The following is a 13,337-nucleotide window of genomic DNA, read 5'->3' on the forward strand; positions in this document are numbered from 1 at the left end:
GGCCTGCTGTGTTCATCCAGCTCTACACCTTGTTATCTAAGATTTTCCAGCATCTGCAGTTCCTACTATCTCTTGCACAATGAACTCCTCCTTTGGTTCGCATTCATTTATTTTCGATTTTCACCTTTTGTGAAGCTTGTTAGCCCAGGTGGTTTATAAAGTTTCTGCTGTTTGTGCGCGGGCAATGGTGTCTTGTTTCTTACCAGCGGAGTCACTCCTGGGTTCTGGCAGATTACTGTGGAAAGATTGCCGTTCTTTCTGACTGAAACTGAATTAATGAAGATACCAACATTGGCACAGTGTTGACCTTTTTAATGTATGCATTCTTAACCTGTAACTGAAGGTGGTATCCATGAACATTTTAAGCTTTATTTGTGCACTTTAAGAGGCTTCTGAGTTCGGAACTGACGTGATATCACAGGCCTGGATAGATAACAGCACCATATTTGAGTCATAGAGAGTGGGAAAATACACTCTGTTTGGATAAACATGAGAAAGGACTAAACTGTAGCAGCACAGCAATGGGACTTAGAAACATACAAATTAGGCACTGTTTGCCCCATCGAATCTGTTCCACCATTCAATATGATCATCTATCCTCTATCTCAACACCAAACTCCTCCTCTATCCTCATACCCCTTTTATACGTTTAGGTTTTAGAAATACATCTATTTCATTATTAAATAGATTCAGTGAGTTAGCTTCCACAGCCTCCTGCAGTGGAGAATTCCATAGGTTCCGCACCCTCTAATGAAGGTATTTCTCTTCATCCTGGTCCAAAATGGCCTACCCCATATACTGAGACCATTACCCCCTCGATATGGAAGCCCCAGCTGAAAAAAACATATTCCCTCGATCCAGTGTGACCAGAATTTTATATGTTTCAAAGAGGCCCCCCTCTCATTCTCCTAAGCGAAATACAGGCCCAGTTGATCCAATCTCTCCTCGTATGACAAACCTGCCATCTCAGGAATCAGTCAGGTGAACCTTTGCTGCATTCCCTCTACGGCAAGTATATCTTTCCCTTTGCAAAGAGACCAAAACTGCACTCAATACTCCAGGTGTTTTTTTTTTAAATTCATTCATAGGCTGAGGGCATTGCCGACTAGGCCAGCATTTTTTTGCCCATCCCTAATTGCCCAGAATGCAGTTAAGAGTCAACCACTGTGTTGTGGGTCTGGAGTCACATGTGGCCAGACCAGGAAAGGATGGCAGTTTCCTTCCCTAAAGGCCATTAGTGAACCAGATGGATCTTTCCAAGAATTGACAATGGTTTCATGGTCATCATTACACTTTTAGTTGCAAATTTTTATTGAATTCAGATACCGCCATCTGCCTTGGCAGGATTTGAACCAGAGTTCCCAGAACATTAACTGCAGCACTAGGCCATTGCCTCCCCTGAGGTGGTCTCACCAAGTAAGCTATTCTTGCTCCTGTACTCAAACCCTCTTGCAATGAAGGCCAACATACCGTTTACCTTCCTAACTGCTCGCTACATCCATATGCTTGCCTTGATCTAGATTTATTGTCACGTACTCAAGTACAGGAGTACAGTGAAAAATGTCTAATACCGCCACACGGCACCATCTTGGGTATAAAGGTACCTAGGTATAAAAAAACTAGGGTACAAAGTAGTAAAAGAAACAAAGTTAAGAGTTAAACATTAGAGATCTTCATTGAATAAGCAGAAAAATAAAGAAATAAGGTAATAGTTAACATTAAATGCCCCTTTAATATGACCTAGAAAAATAAAGGAATAAAGTTAAAAGTTCACCAGTTCTTGCTGGGGCCCCAATCTCTACCTTTTAGCTCCCTCTCCGCGAGACCTCAGCTGCCTGTTCTCATCGCCATCACAGATACTGGGAGATCACCCTCACCGCTTGAGTGACTAGTCTGCAAGGACACCCAGATCCATTTGGACATCAACATTTCCCAATCTATCATTCATTGAATACATACCTTAAAAAGCTAGCACCAGCATGATGGGGTGAATGACCTCCTCCTATTCTGTACCATTCTGAGAGTTTTGATTTATGTCATCTTACTGAGTGTTGGGTAACCCTTTCTTTTAAAAACGGAGAGGTTTGGGAAGCAAAGGGCATTCTCATCCTAATCACCTGCACCAGTGACCCTTCATCTAAAGACAATTGCATCAATATTTGTGGTTGCACTTCATGGTTGCACTGTGTTTTAGGGTGTCCTGAGGCTGTGTAAGCAATATAAACATATGTATATATTAAAAACCACACTGAGAATACCATCCACTGAGACACAGACACACATGGACGCGCGCACACACGTGTGTCTCAGTGGGTGGTATTCTTGGTGCAGTCTTTTAGCTGAGATGTTAAACTGAGGCACCCCCCTCGGGTGCATGTGAAAGGGCTCATGACCATAAATTTAGAAGGTGGTTTATGCCAGTACATTTGACAATTACTAATGCCTCGACTAACATCACAAAAAAAACCCAGTTATCTGGTCATTATCACACGGCTGCTTGTGGGATCTTGCTATGCACACATTGGCATCTGAGGTATCAATGTTACCACAGGAACAATGCCTCAAAAGTACTTTATTTGATTATAAAATGGCCTGAGTGCACACTGCAGTTTTGAAGGATGGTATGAAATGTAGGTTGTTCATCTTTTAATGCAAGTTCTTTTCTTTTTATTAGTGTCACGTTTGGTCACCGTCTCTTTAGACCCTTATGAGGCTTGTAAGAATGCCCACGCTATTGTGATCTGCACAGAATGGGATATGTTTAAGGTATTAAAAATAACTGCTGCTATGGCTATTTCCTCCTCTTTATTCCTTCCTACTTTTCACCCTGATGCTGCCTGGATTTGGTGCCCATTGACACAAAAATCCATTTATTTGACTGTAGAGTTGTTGGAATCAAGTCTATCCTGTGTTGTGAGATATGCCTATCCCAGTAAAAATTGTGTAGAGGAGACACACAAAGTCCTGACTTAATTTCAATACATTACTAAATACATGAATTGTACCAGACATGTTGGTATAGCACAAAGTAGTTAGCCATAGTTCACAAAATATCTTTATATCTCCTTCCATTAGAGGGAGAGAGTTGGTTAGTTGGACTTAAGGTGACTCCATTCCACAGGCATTGGGTAAAGTGAGGAGATGCGTTGCATGAATTATCATAGCCAGTGTGGAGACTGAACCAGCACTGTTGGCATTGGAACCTTCACTGTAGCTGTCCAGCCAATTGAGCTAACCAAGCCTCTCAAAACATGTGTACATTTGCATTGAAACAGGTCTGTGTTGGTGTTTTAAGTCTGCAGGAATCTCCTCCCACCCTTCTGTCTCACCCTATCAACAAAACTTCCTGTTCCTTTTCTTCCCCCACGTACCTCTGTCACGTAAGGGATGATATGGTCGAATTCTTCAAGGTGTAAACAGGAAAAGACAGGCTCAATAAAGATAAACTATTTTCACTTTTTTGGGATTCTAGAACTGGGGGGCATAGTCTAAAAATTAGTGCCAGACTGCTGAAGAGAGATGATTGGGAACATTTCTACACACAATGGGTGGTAGAATTTTGGAACTCTCTTCCACAAATAGCAGTGGAAGCTGGATCAGTTGGCAATATTAAATCTGGGATATATGAGCTTTTGTGAAGCAAAGGGATTAAGTGGTATGGGCCAAAGGCAGGTTTTTGGAATTAGACCATGGATTGGGCATGATCTTGTTGAAGGGCGGAATAGGCTCATGGGGCTGAATGGCCTACTGCTGTTCCTATGTATGTAAAGTGTTATGAAATCCAAATGACAATTAGGTTTAATTAATCAATATTCAAATACAGGAGTCACCTTTTTAGGCCAATTCCCATGATTTTCAATTTGTATTGGAAAAATTCTGAGGCCTAACTCCCATTCTGAAGGTGGACCATGCCTTGACTATAGGCCAGGGTTTGACATGGGAACTTTCCTGCTCTGTGGCTTGCTGCTGCACCACATACATGGATCTATTTTTACTTACAATAAGGAGAGTTTCCCAGGACAGGAACAATAGCCCTTTTTTTTCATTCATTCACGGATGAGGGTGTCACTGGCTAGGCAGCATTTATTGCCCGTCCCTAATTGCCCAGAGGGCAGTGCAGAGTCAACCACATTGCTGTGGGTCTGGAGTCACACGTAGTCCAGACCAGGTAAGGATGGCAGTTTCCTTCCCTAAAGGACTTTACTGAACCAGATGGGTTTTTCCAACAATCGACAATGGGTTCGTGGTCATCATTAGATTCTTAATTCCAGATATTTATTGAATTCAAATTCTACCATCTACTGTGGCGAGATTCAAACCCGGGTGCCCAGAACATTATCTGGGTCTCTGGATTAATAGTCCAGCGATAATGCCACTAAGCCTTCACCTCCAGTGACTGAGATGAAAATTGTTAATGTTGTAAAATGTTTGGTAGCATCCACCGTCTTTATACAGTGGAAGTGATCGTACAACAAGGGAAGAATAGGTTCTGCAGTAGTTTACTCCAGTTGTGTCTTCCTTTGCTTGCTTGGAAAGCCAATATTCACAAAAGAATCTGGCCAAGGGTCAGTGGTAAAATATTTTAGTTAATATTCTGGTTGTTGTTTAAAACTCATTTATTAAAATCATTATAAGGTGAAATGAGGATCATGTTAACTTCTGAGAGTGTCAGAACCGTTGCTTTATTACCTGTTGAACCTTTATTCTGTATGGTGAGCTGTGTGTATTCACATTTCATAGAATCCTGCAGCCTAGATGAGACCATGCAGCCCCATCAAAACTGAACTAGCTTTTAATGAGAGCAATAAGTTTGTCCTGCTCACCAACCCTTTGCTCATATCTCTGCAATTTTCTTATTATTATTTATTTAATTCACTTTTGAAGGTTACTTTTGTATTAGGCAGTTGACTCTGAAAAGGCTAACTAAGATACCAACACAGCTCCACCAATTGGATTTAAGTAACTGTCTCTGGGAGGAGCTAGCTAGTCTGTTAGTCTTGGATGCTAACAGTATAGGTAACTTAGGTTAGTCTGGGGTCTCTCAGGAGATAGTCATACAGCATAGAAACAGGCTGTTCAGCCCACTATGTCTGCTGACCAACTAACACCAAACTACACTAATCCCATTTCCCAGCACTTGGTCCTTTGCCTACTATGACCTGACATTTTAAATCCTCATCCAAATGCTTCTTAAATGTTACAAGAGTACCTGCCTCCAGCACTCTTTCAGGCAGTATGTTCCATATATCTACCATCCTCTAAATGAAAATTATTTTCCTCAGATGTCCTGAAGACAACATACTCCTCACTTTAGAGATAGCAAGAACTGCAGATGCTGGAGTCAGAGATAACACCGTGTGGAGCTGGAGGAACACAGCAGGCCAGGCAGCATCAGAGGAGCAGGAAAGTTGGTGTTTCGAGTCAGGACCCATCTTCAGAAATGGGGAGGGGGAAGGGTAGGGCGGATAGGTATGAGAGAAGATGGACAGGCTGTGTCAGGTCAAGGAGGCGGGGATGAGAGGGAGGGTTCGTCATGGGATGAGGCTGGGGGTGGGGAGATTTTAAAACTGGTGAATTCCATGTTTAGGCCATTGGGCTGCAGGCTCGCAAGGCAGAATATGAGGTGCTGCTCCTCCAGTTTATGGGTGGTGTCACACTGCCCCACTCATCCCACTGACCAATGCCCATCACTCCCGACCTGCACTCACCTATAACAATCCCACCTACCTTCCCCAGCCCCACCCCTCCTCTCTTTATTTCTGAGCTCCCTTCCCTCTCCCCATTTCCTCCACCTCAACAATGTGTTGTCTCATACTCCACACTTTAAACTTATGCACTTTGGTCTTAGACATGTCTGCAATGAGGAAGAGACTCTTGTGATCTACTCTGTCAATGCTTCTCAATTTTGTACACCATAATCAGATCCCCCCTCAGCCTCCTCTGCTCCAAAGAAAACAAACCCAGTCTCTCCTCAGAACTGTGACTTTTCATGCCAGGCAACATACAAGAAGGGTCCCAACCCAAAACGTCAGCTTTCCTGCTCCTCTGATGCTGCCTGGCCTGCTGTGTTCTTCCAGCTCCACACTGTGTTGTCTCTGACTCCAGCATCGGCAGTTCTTACTATCTCCTGGTGATTCTCCTCTGTACCCTCTCCAGTGCAATCCCATCCTTCCAATAGTGTAGCCACTAGAACTGCAAAGAGTATTTCATCTATGGCCTGACCAATGTTTTATGAAGTTGTAACAAGACTTCCTTGCTCCTGTATTCCATGCTCTGGCTAATGAAGTGAAGCATCCCGTAAGCCGCCTTCACCACCCTGTCTACCTGTGCTGACACCTTTGGAAATGTAGAGACTTGTACACCAAGGCCCTTTGTTCCTCAATACTCCTTAGGGACCTACCATTCACCTTCCCTCATTAGATCTTTGAAAGTTCATCAGCTCGCACTGATCACGAATAAAGTTCACCTCCCACTGCTTTGTCCAATTTATCAGTTGATCGACATCAGATTGCAACCTGAGAGCATCCTCCATGTTCCATCCTTGTCTTCTACCAATACAGTTAAACCATTGTTGTACAACTTGACAAATGGATACTAGACGCTGGAAACAGGTCAAATGATAAATTATTTCCATGTGTGCATGGGGAGAGCTAGTCTTAATAATGAACCAACTCTGCTGGGTTAAAGGCACCTCCCAGCTTTATACAAGACATTATGTATTGAAATTCCAACTTTTGAATTATTTTCCCAGTTTACACAGGCATTGTATATCTGTATTTCACCTAAGGCTGGTGCTATCCTGCTGATAGCAGCATTCCTGCACTCCCTGCCTGCCTTTGTACATCAGTGGTTCCCACTTGGTTTTCCAATTAAAATTTATACCCTTAACTAATCAAATCTGTTTCAATCCCTTCACCAGTCTTAAGCTAATGTCATGTTACTATTACATAATAAATCACCTGTTACTCAAGTACATGCCGCTTCTGCCAAAGACTTATTAATGGTTAGTCCTCTACCGCTTAATACTGGTAAGGCTACAGACCAGTATTGCAGGAAGGTTTGGTGGCAGCAAATCTGCCCAGAGAAGATTCTCTCAGAGTCAGTACCCAGCTGTAAGAATCTCTTACAACAGTTACTATTGAGTCTGTACCCACCAACTTATCATCAGCAGAATCCCAATCCAAACCACTTATTGCATAATAATAGTTTCTCACTATCTTCTCTCTGGTCATTTAGCCTATTCCCTTGAATTTGTTTCCTCTGATTACTGACCCTCCAGCAAATGCAAACCATTATTTCTCTTTATATTTTCTATAAAACCTCTTTGTGATTTTCATTGGTTTGATTTAGTTTGAGTTCCAATACTATTTTTGTAAACTGTTGTGCGCATTCACCAAATCCTTCATATTCTTCCCAAAGTACAGTCCTCAGAATTGTACACGGTATTCTAACTGGGATCAGACTGGTGTTTTGTAAAGTGTTAAATCCTGGCTTTCGTGCTTTCTGCCTCTACTTGTAAAGCACAGGATCCCTTGTGTGTGTGTGTGTGTGTCACCTTGGCTTTACTTGACAGTGTGCTGGTCTAAAGGGGTTATGTCAAACGAGGCAAACCATCAAGTTGAAAATTGCAATGTGGGACTGAGGGAGCACTGCACTCTGAGGTGCCATCATTCAGATGAGATGTTAAACCAAAACTCCAACTTGCCCTTTGTGATGTATCACAGGCCACTATTTTGAAGACGAGGAGAGAGTGATCCCTGATGTCTTGGCCAAAATTTATCCCTCATTGAGCATCATTAAAGAACAGATCATCAGACTATTATCACATTGTTGTTTGTGGGAGCTTGCTGTTCATAAATTTGCTGCTCCATTTCCCACGTTACAACAGTAACTGGACCTTCACAAAGACCTTCATCAGTTGTAAAGGGCTTTGAGACATGTAATCATGAAGGGAACTATAAAAATGGGAATGTTTTTCTTTGGTGCTGTCCCCTTGAAAGATTTCTGCACTGATACTATTCTTGCATTCCCATCAAAAATATGATTAGATATCTGGTGTCGTCTTTTCTCATTCATCATACCAAAACTTAGCAGCTCTCACTTTCCTTCATTGAGTTTGATCTGTTGTATGTCTGCTCACTCCACCAGCCTATCTGTCTCTCCTGGAATTCACTGTCTTTCTGAACTTTCTTATTCACTCACAGAATGTGGGTATTGCCTGTCCCTAATTGCCCTTGAGAAAGTGGTGGTGGGCTGTAGCCTTGAACCTACTGCTGTCTATTTACGCTCTTGTGAAGAGTCATACAGCACAGATGAGGCCTTTTGGCCCATCAAGTGATCACTGACCTATCTATACCGATCCCACTTTCCAGCACTTGACCCATAGCCTTCAATATTATCATATCTCAAGTGCTCTCCATGTACATTTTAAAGATTGAGGTTTCCTGCCTTTACTAACCTCATACTTTATACCATCTGCAAATTTTGAATTTGTACCCTGTATCACAAATCTAGGTCACCATGACTGAGACTAGCTTTATATTCCAGAATTATAAATTTCCACCAGAAGCCATGGTAGGATTTGAACATACACCCCCAGAGCATTAGCCTGGGATTACTAGTCCAGTGATATCACTACTGCACACTGTCTATCCATATTAAGATTATACGCTGTGTGGGAAGCCATGAATGTTACCAAGGAGTCATAATGGAATTGAAGGGTGTATTTGCTAAGGGAGACGAGGAAACGGATGAGCTTGAGGAACACTGTTTATTTCTATCCATATTGTTGTTTAGTTGTAGGAACGAGTGGACTGCAGTCTCAGTACTGATAGCCCCTTCCTGCCACCTCAAGTTCTGCGTCTGAGTAAAGATTATTGAGTTCAAATCCCACTTCAGAGCCTTGAGTACAAAATCTAATTTGACACTTAGCACAGTGTTCCCTCCGAGGTTTTGGCCCTATCTGCCTCCTAAGGTGAAGAGGATCAGGAGGTCTCCTTGGTGTCCTGACCTATCTTTTGATCAACATTACAAAAATAGATGATCTTGTCACCTTCACATGGTTGTTTGTGGTGGTTGCTGTATGCAGATTGGCTGTTGGATTCCCTACGTTGCTACAGTATGTAACATTGAGTGAATGTAATGGAATTGAGACATTTGAATGTAAAGAAGGCACTTTATACAGGAAGACTTTTCTTTTAGTTGGGAAATGCACGTAATGACCCTGCTATTCTTGCCTAAAAGCATATGTTGAAGTTGGGGAAGATCTGTAATCTGGATGCTGAAGTGATATTACAGTAACTCTGCATGTTCAAATTTAATTTTTGTACATGTTTGTTCCTCATTTCAGTCTGTTCTGCAGTCTTGAGTAGAATGAGTTTGTAAACTTGCATTTACTATAATGTTGTGTTTAACTAGGATATTATTTGCAGATTCTGTCCTTATCTCAGTTTAAATTTGTGGCCTTTCAGGAGCTGGACTATGAGAGGATCTACAAAGCAATGCTGAAACCTGCATTTATCTTTGATGGCAGACGCATTCTAGACAGTCTCCATGAAAAGCTTCAGCACCTTGGTTTCCAGGTAAGGGAATAAATGGCAGAAAAGGACTCAATCCAGCATTGGGACAGATACCTTTGGTCAAGTCCATGGCTGGTTGAGGTAGCTAGGCAAGCAATGGCTCTGATATTCTGATGATTATTCACTTGGAAGCCTCAACTCTGTTTAATGTCTTTCACTCAAAATGGACAAAAGAATTTGATTAGCCACATCGAGGCCAATGTTTATCTAATGTTTGGCCACTTCAGCTAAAATTCCTCCCATGTTCGGCTGTCCAGTTCGCTTGCGAATGGAGTGTTATTTACTGTCAAATGTGTGAAATAAATCCACATCGCTGTTTTGCTGAAATTTAATTTTAGGAGAGCCTCCTCATCTTCCATTGACCCTACCAGGAGACCAACTTAGAGGAAATGTTTGGACTGCTCTGAGCCACAATCTAATGGGGCCTTTAATGCAATTTTTGTTTCCCAAATTCCATTTAACAGGTTGAAACTATTGGAAAGAAGGTGACTGAGAGGATACCATTCACAGCCAACAAAGATATTTCCAGGATCGACTTGCAAGCTCCCCCCACCAAGAAGCTAAAAATTTAATGGTTACCTGCTCCTTGTGACTTTCCGTTATGCATTTTGTACACTTGGTATTAGTTGTTTTTATAAATGAGGAAAAATTTTCAATATATATCCATCATGCTAAATAACACTACTTGACAATTTTTAGGTAGTTTTTATGAAAGTGTTACGAGGGTTGGGGGGGGAGGGGGATGAGGGGCGCCACCACCTCAATTTGTCTTTTTTTTGTAACTGTTTCTTTTCGATAGGGCCCATTTGAGCTGGCAGATGTTTGCACAGGTTACATTGTCTAACCTGCAATGTTGTTACTGAGTAAGTTATTCTGAATTTTTAATCATAACTCTAAGTAAGTTTGTAGTCGGGGGAGGAGGACATGTAGAAAATTAGTTCTTTGGATATATCGTCCTAGTTTTTTTTCCTCGTCGACCAAGCATGGGTGCCAACTCCGAAAGTATTCACGGAGGTGCCAAAACAGAATCTCCTGCCTTCAACCTCACCATCACCCATACTCCTGACTCTGGTTGCCTAACATTTCCACCCTTGCAGGGCACTGCCTTCCAGCAGCCATTGGGAGAGCAGGTAGGCTTTCCTGTTATCCAATTGAATGTTGGTTGACAATCAGACAGCATGATCGTTGCCCCCCCCAGAACAACAACAATGTTTCCTAAAAGCGTAGCTTTGTTTAATGACCTGACAATTTCTTTCCTGGGTTGGCCTGCTGCCCTTTCTCTGTGGTAACGCTTGAATCCCTGGAGAGTTTGTAACCCAGGACCAAGTGAACAGAATCTTCACGAATTGTCTTCCCTTTTCTATCCCTTTAAGGAGCCCTGACTTTGTAACCTTCAAACAAAACATAAGTCTGCCTAAAGGCTGCTACTTTGTACAGTTGGCACTCTTTGCTGCTGTTGTTCATTGAAGATTGGTACCTTCATGCCAAGTCCAAAGCCACATAGGGAGTGGGAGGAAGGTACTAGGCTTTTCGATTTTTAACTTTGCTTGAAGTTTCGTTTTTTTTCTATAATAAGTCCTCCATGTGAGGTAGCACTTCAAACATCCAAACTTAGATTTTCCAAAATGGAAACATCAACAGAAACTGAAGATGTTGCTGGAACAAGATTGTCAAAGCTATGTCTTTAATATAAGCAGCATACATTCATACACTGTGGTCCCCCTCTGAAAACCAGAACAATATTTTCAAGGTCCTTGTGACTTTTTGAAATTACCCAGGAGCTGAATTTCCTTTGGGGGTGACTGTAGTTCCTCATTCCTTTCTCCATGGCAATGCTTCAGCCAATCAGCATTTTTTTCCTCTATGTGGTATAAATTGTTGTGATTATTTGAAATTTGGCATTCTTGCATTTGTCTCGATGAGTGCAAGACAAAAAGCTTTGGTAGCAAGTCTTTTTTCAGTAAATTTCTGTATGACCAAATGGCAGACTTAATATAGTAGCAGCCTTGGGTCCTTGAACCATAGCAAGTTGCTACCTTTAAAGGGATGTTTATAGGGGTGTGCTTTGACCCTTCTGTTATTGGTCAAAGCAGAGATCCTTAGATTGAACACCCGCTGATGGCGAAACGAGGAAATCCTTGAATCTCCCTCACCACAGGGAGACACTTCACTCTTATTCACCAGGCAGTATCCCACAGGATAGAGAGGGGCACAGGTTCTACACCTTTGCTGAGGACTTCAGTAGCAAGTAAAATCGAGAACGGTGTAAACATGTCACATTCGATCATATGGTAAGGTTAAAATTACGCCTGTAACTCACTGATGGAAGAGTTAACTGGTGTTGGGAGGAGGTAGCACGTTAAATGGTGTTGGGAGGAGGTAGCAACGGCAGTTGAGAGGTGCCACGGTGCAAATTGAGATCACAGCACAGGTTCAGTTTACACTCTGGCTGAATTAAACGTGGGAAGTGCCTCCTTGCCTGCCCCATGCCTGATGTAGAGAGCTGCCCATCAAGCTATATCACCAATTGTCCCTCACTTCAAACAGAGAGCGAGCGATGTTACAGTCTGTCCTGGACTATGGCTAATTACCTTCCTAGAAGAATGGAGCTTCATTCAAAATGATCAGAGTCTTCACTGGCTTACTTAACCCTTAAGAAAAGTTACTTTAAAAATGTATAAGTGGATTTAAAAACCCAAGGGAAACAGCCAATGAGAAATTAGCAACCGGGGATTTTTAATACTGAATTTTAATCCATTGAATTATTGTTTGCAAACCATGAAGTTTGGACATGATCAAAATTTTAGATTTTTTTAAACAAGAAACTGGAGTCAGTAACCTAGTTTATTATGAAATGTGAAATATAGATGCCTGTTCTCTATTTTAATGAAAGCTGGCTTATCACAATCTGTGATAATTGGATGAACTTTTTTCTCCAATACCACCGGATTGGATTTATTGGCATTGATAGCAACTTGATAAATAAGAGTAGTAGAATCTTTAATCAGAGGGATGAAGTGTGTGTAGGTTGTGAAATGAAACAGAAAACATAAATCCCAAGTTAATAACTTTCAATAGTGATGTTAGGCATCAATTAATACTGTGAAAAATGTACATGGTACGTACTCCTGAATTGGTTGTACCAGGTGACTTTTTATAAAGATCACTTCTGTGTAAACCTTTTGTTTTGTGTTCACATTGAAGAATAATCCTATTTGATACGCCTCTTTCATAATAAAATTGAGATTTAGAAACTGAAAGGATTTTGTTTACAAGTTTGTTTTCACGTACACCATCAACAATGAGGGTCAACACTTGTCCCAGACATTGTCACTTTAACATCAACAGTCCCTCTTGTTTGAAATAAAACTGGTCTCAAAACATATGCTTTGGTTGGACCTGCATTTGATACTTTGTGTACAATGATGTACCGTTTGGTTGGTAGAGCAAAATATACAAGATTTCAGAGGAGGTGATGACCGCGTGGTATTATTGCTAGCCAACGAATACAGAGACCCAGGTAGGTTCAAATCTCACCATGACAGATGGTGGATTTTGAATCTAATAAAAATCTGGAATTAACAAACTAATAATGACTATGAAACTGTTGTCAAATATAATAAAAACCCATCTGGTTCACTAATGCCCTTTTAGGGAAGGGAAGTGGGTCTGGAGTCCTATTTAGGCCAAACCAGGTAAGGATGGCAAAGTGTTACAGAGATAGTAGGAACTGCCGATGCTGGAGAATCTGAGATAACA

General features: G+C 41.6%; 2 protein-coding genes across 2 annotated transcripts in view; one reads left to right on the forward strand and one right to left on the reverse strand.

Annotated features, from left to right (window-relative positions):
• LOC109914129 (UDP-glucose 6-dehydrogenase-like) overlaps positions 1 to 10,244 on the forward strand; it is a 25,131-nt gene extending 14,887 nt beyond the window's left edge. Inside the window, exons 9-11 of the mRNA XM_048603905.1 lie at positions 2,675 to 2,766; positions 9,471 to 9,581; positions 10,043 to 10,244. Of these exons, the coding sequence (XP_048459862.1) occupies positions 2,675 to 2,766; positions 9,471 to 9,581; positions 10,043 to 10,150 (311 nt within the window). The 3' untranslated portion in view covers positions 10,151 to 10,244. The remainder of the gene's footprint in view (positions 1 to 2,674; positions 2,767 to 9,470; positions 9,582 to 10,042) is intronic.
• The window catches only part of ndufa2 (NADH:ubiquinone oxidoreductase subunit A2), a 197,232-nt gene that overhangs the window by 106,389 nt on the left and 77,506 nt on the right, over positions 1 to 13,337 (reverse strand). The gene's annotated exons all lie outside the window — the stretch shown is intronic.

The sequence above is a fragment of the Rhincodon typus genome, chromosome 12, assembly GCF_021869965.1.
Source record: "Rhincodon typus isolate 14 chromosome 12, sRhiTyp1.1, whole genome shotgun sequence".
Classification (NCBI taxonomy): Eukaryota; Metazoa; Chordata; class Chondrichthyes; order Orectolobiformes; family Rhincodontidae; genus Rhincodon; species Rhincodon typus.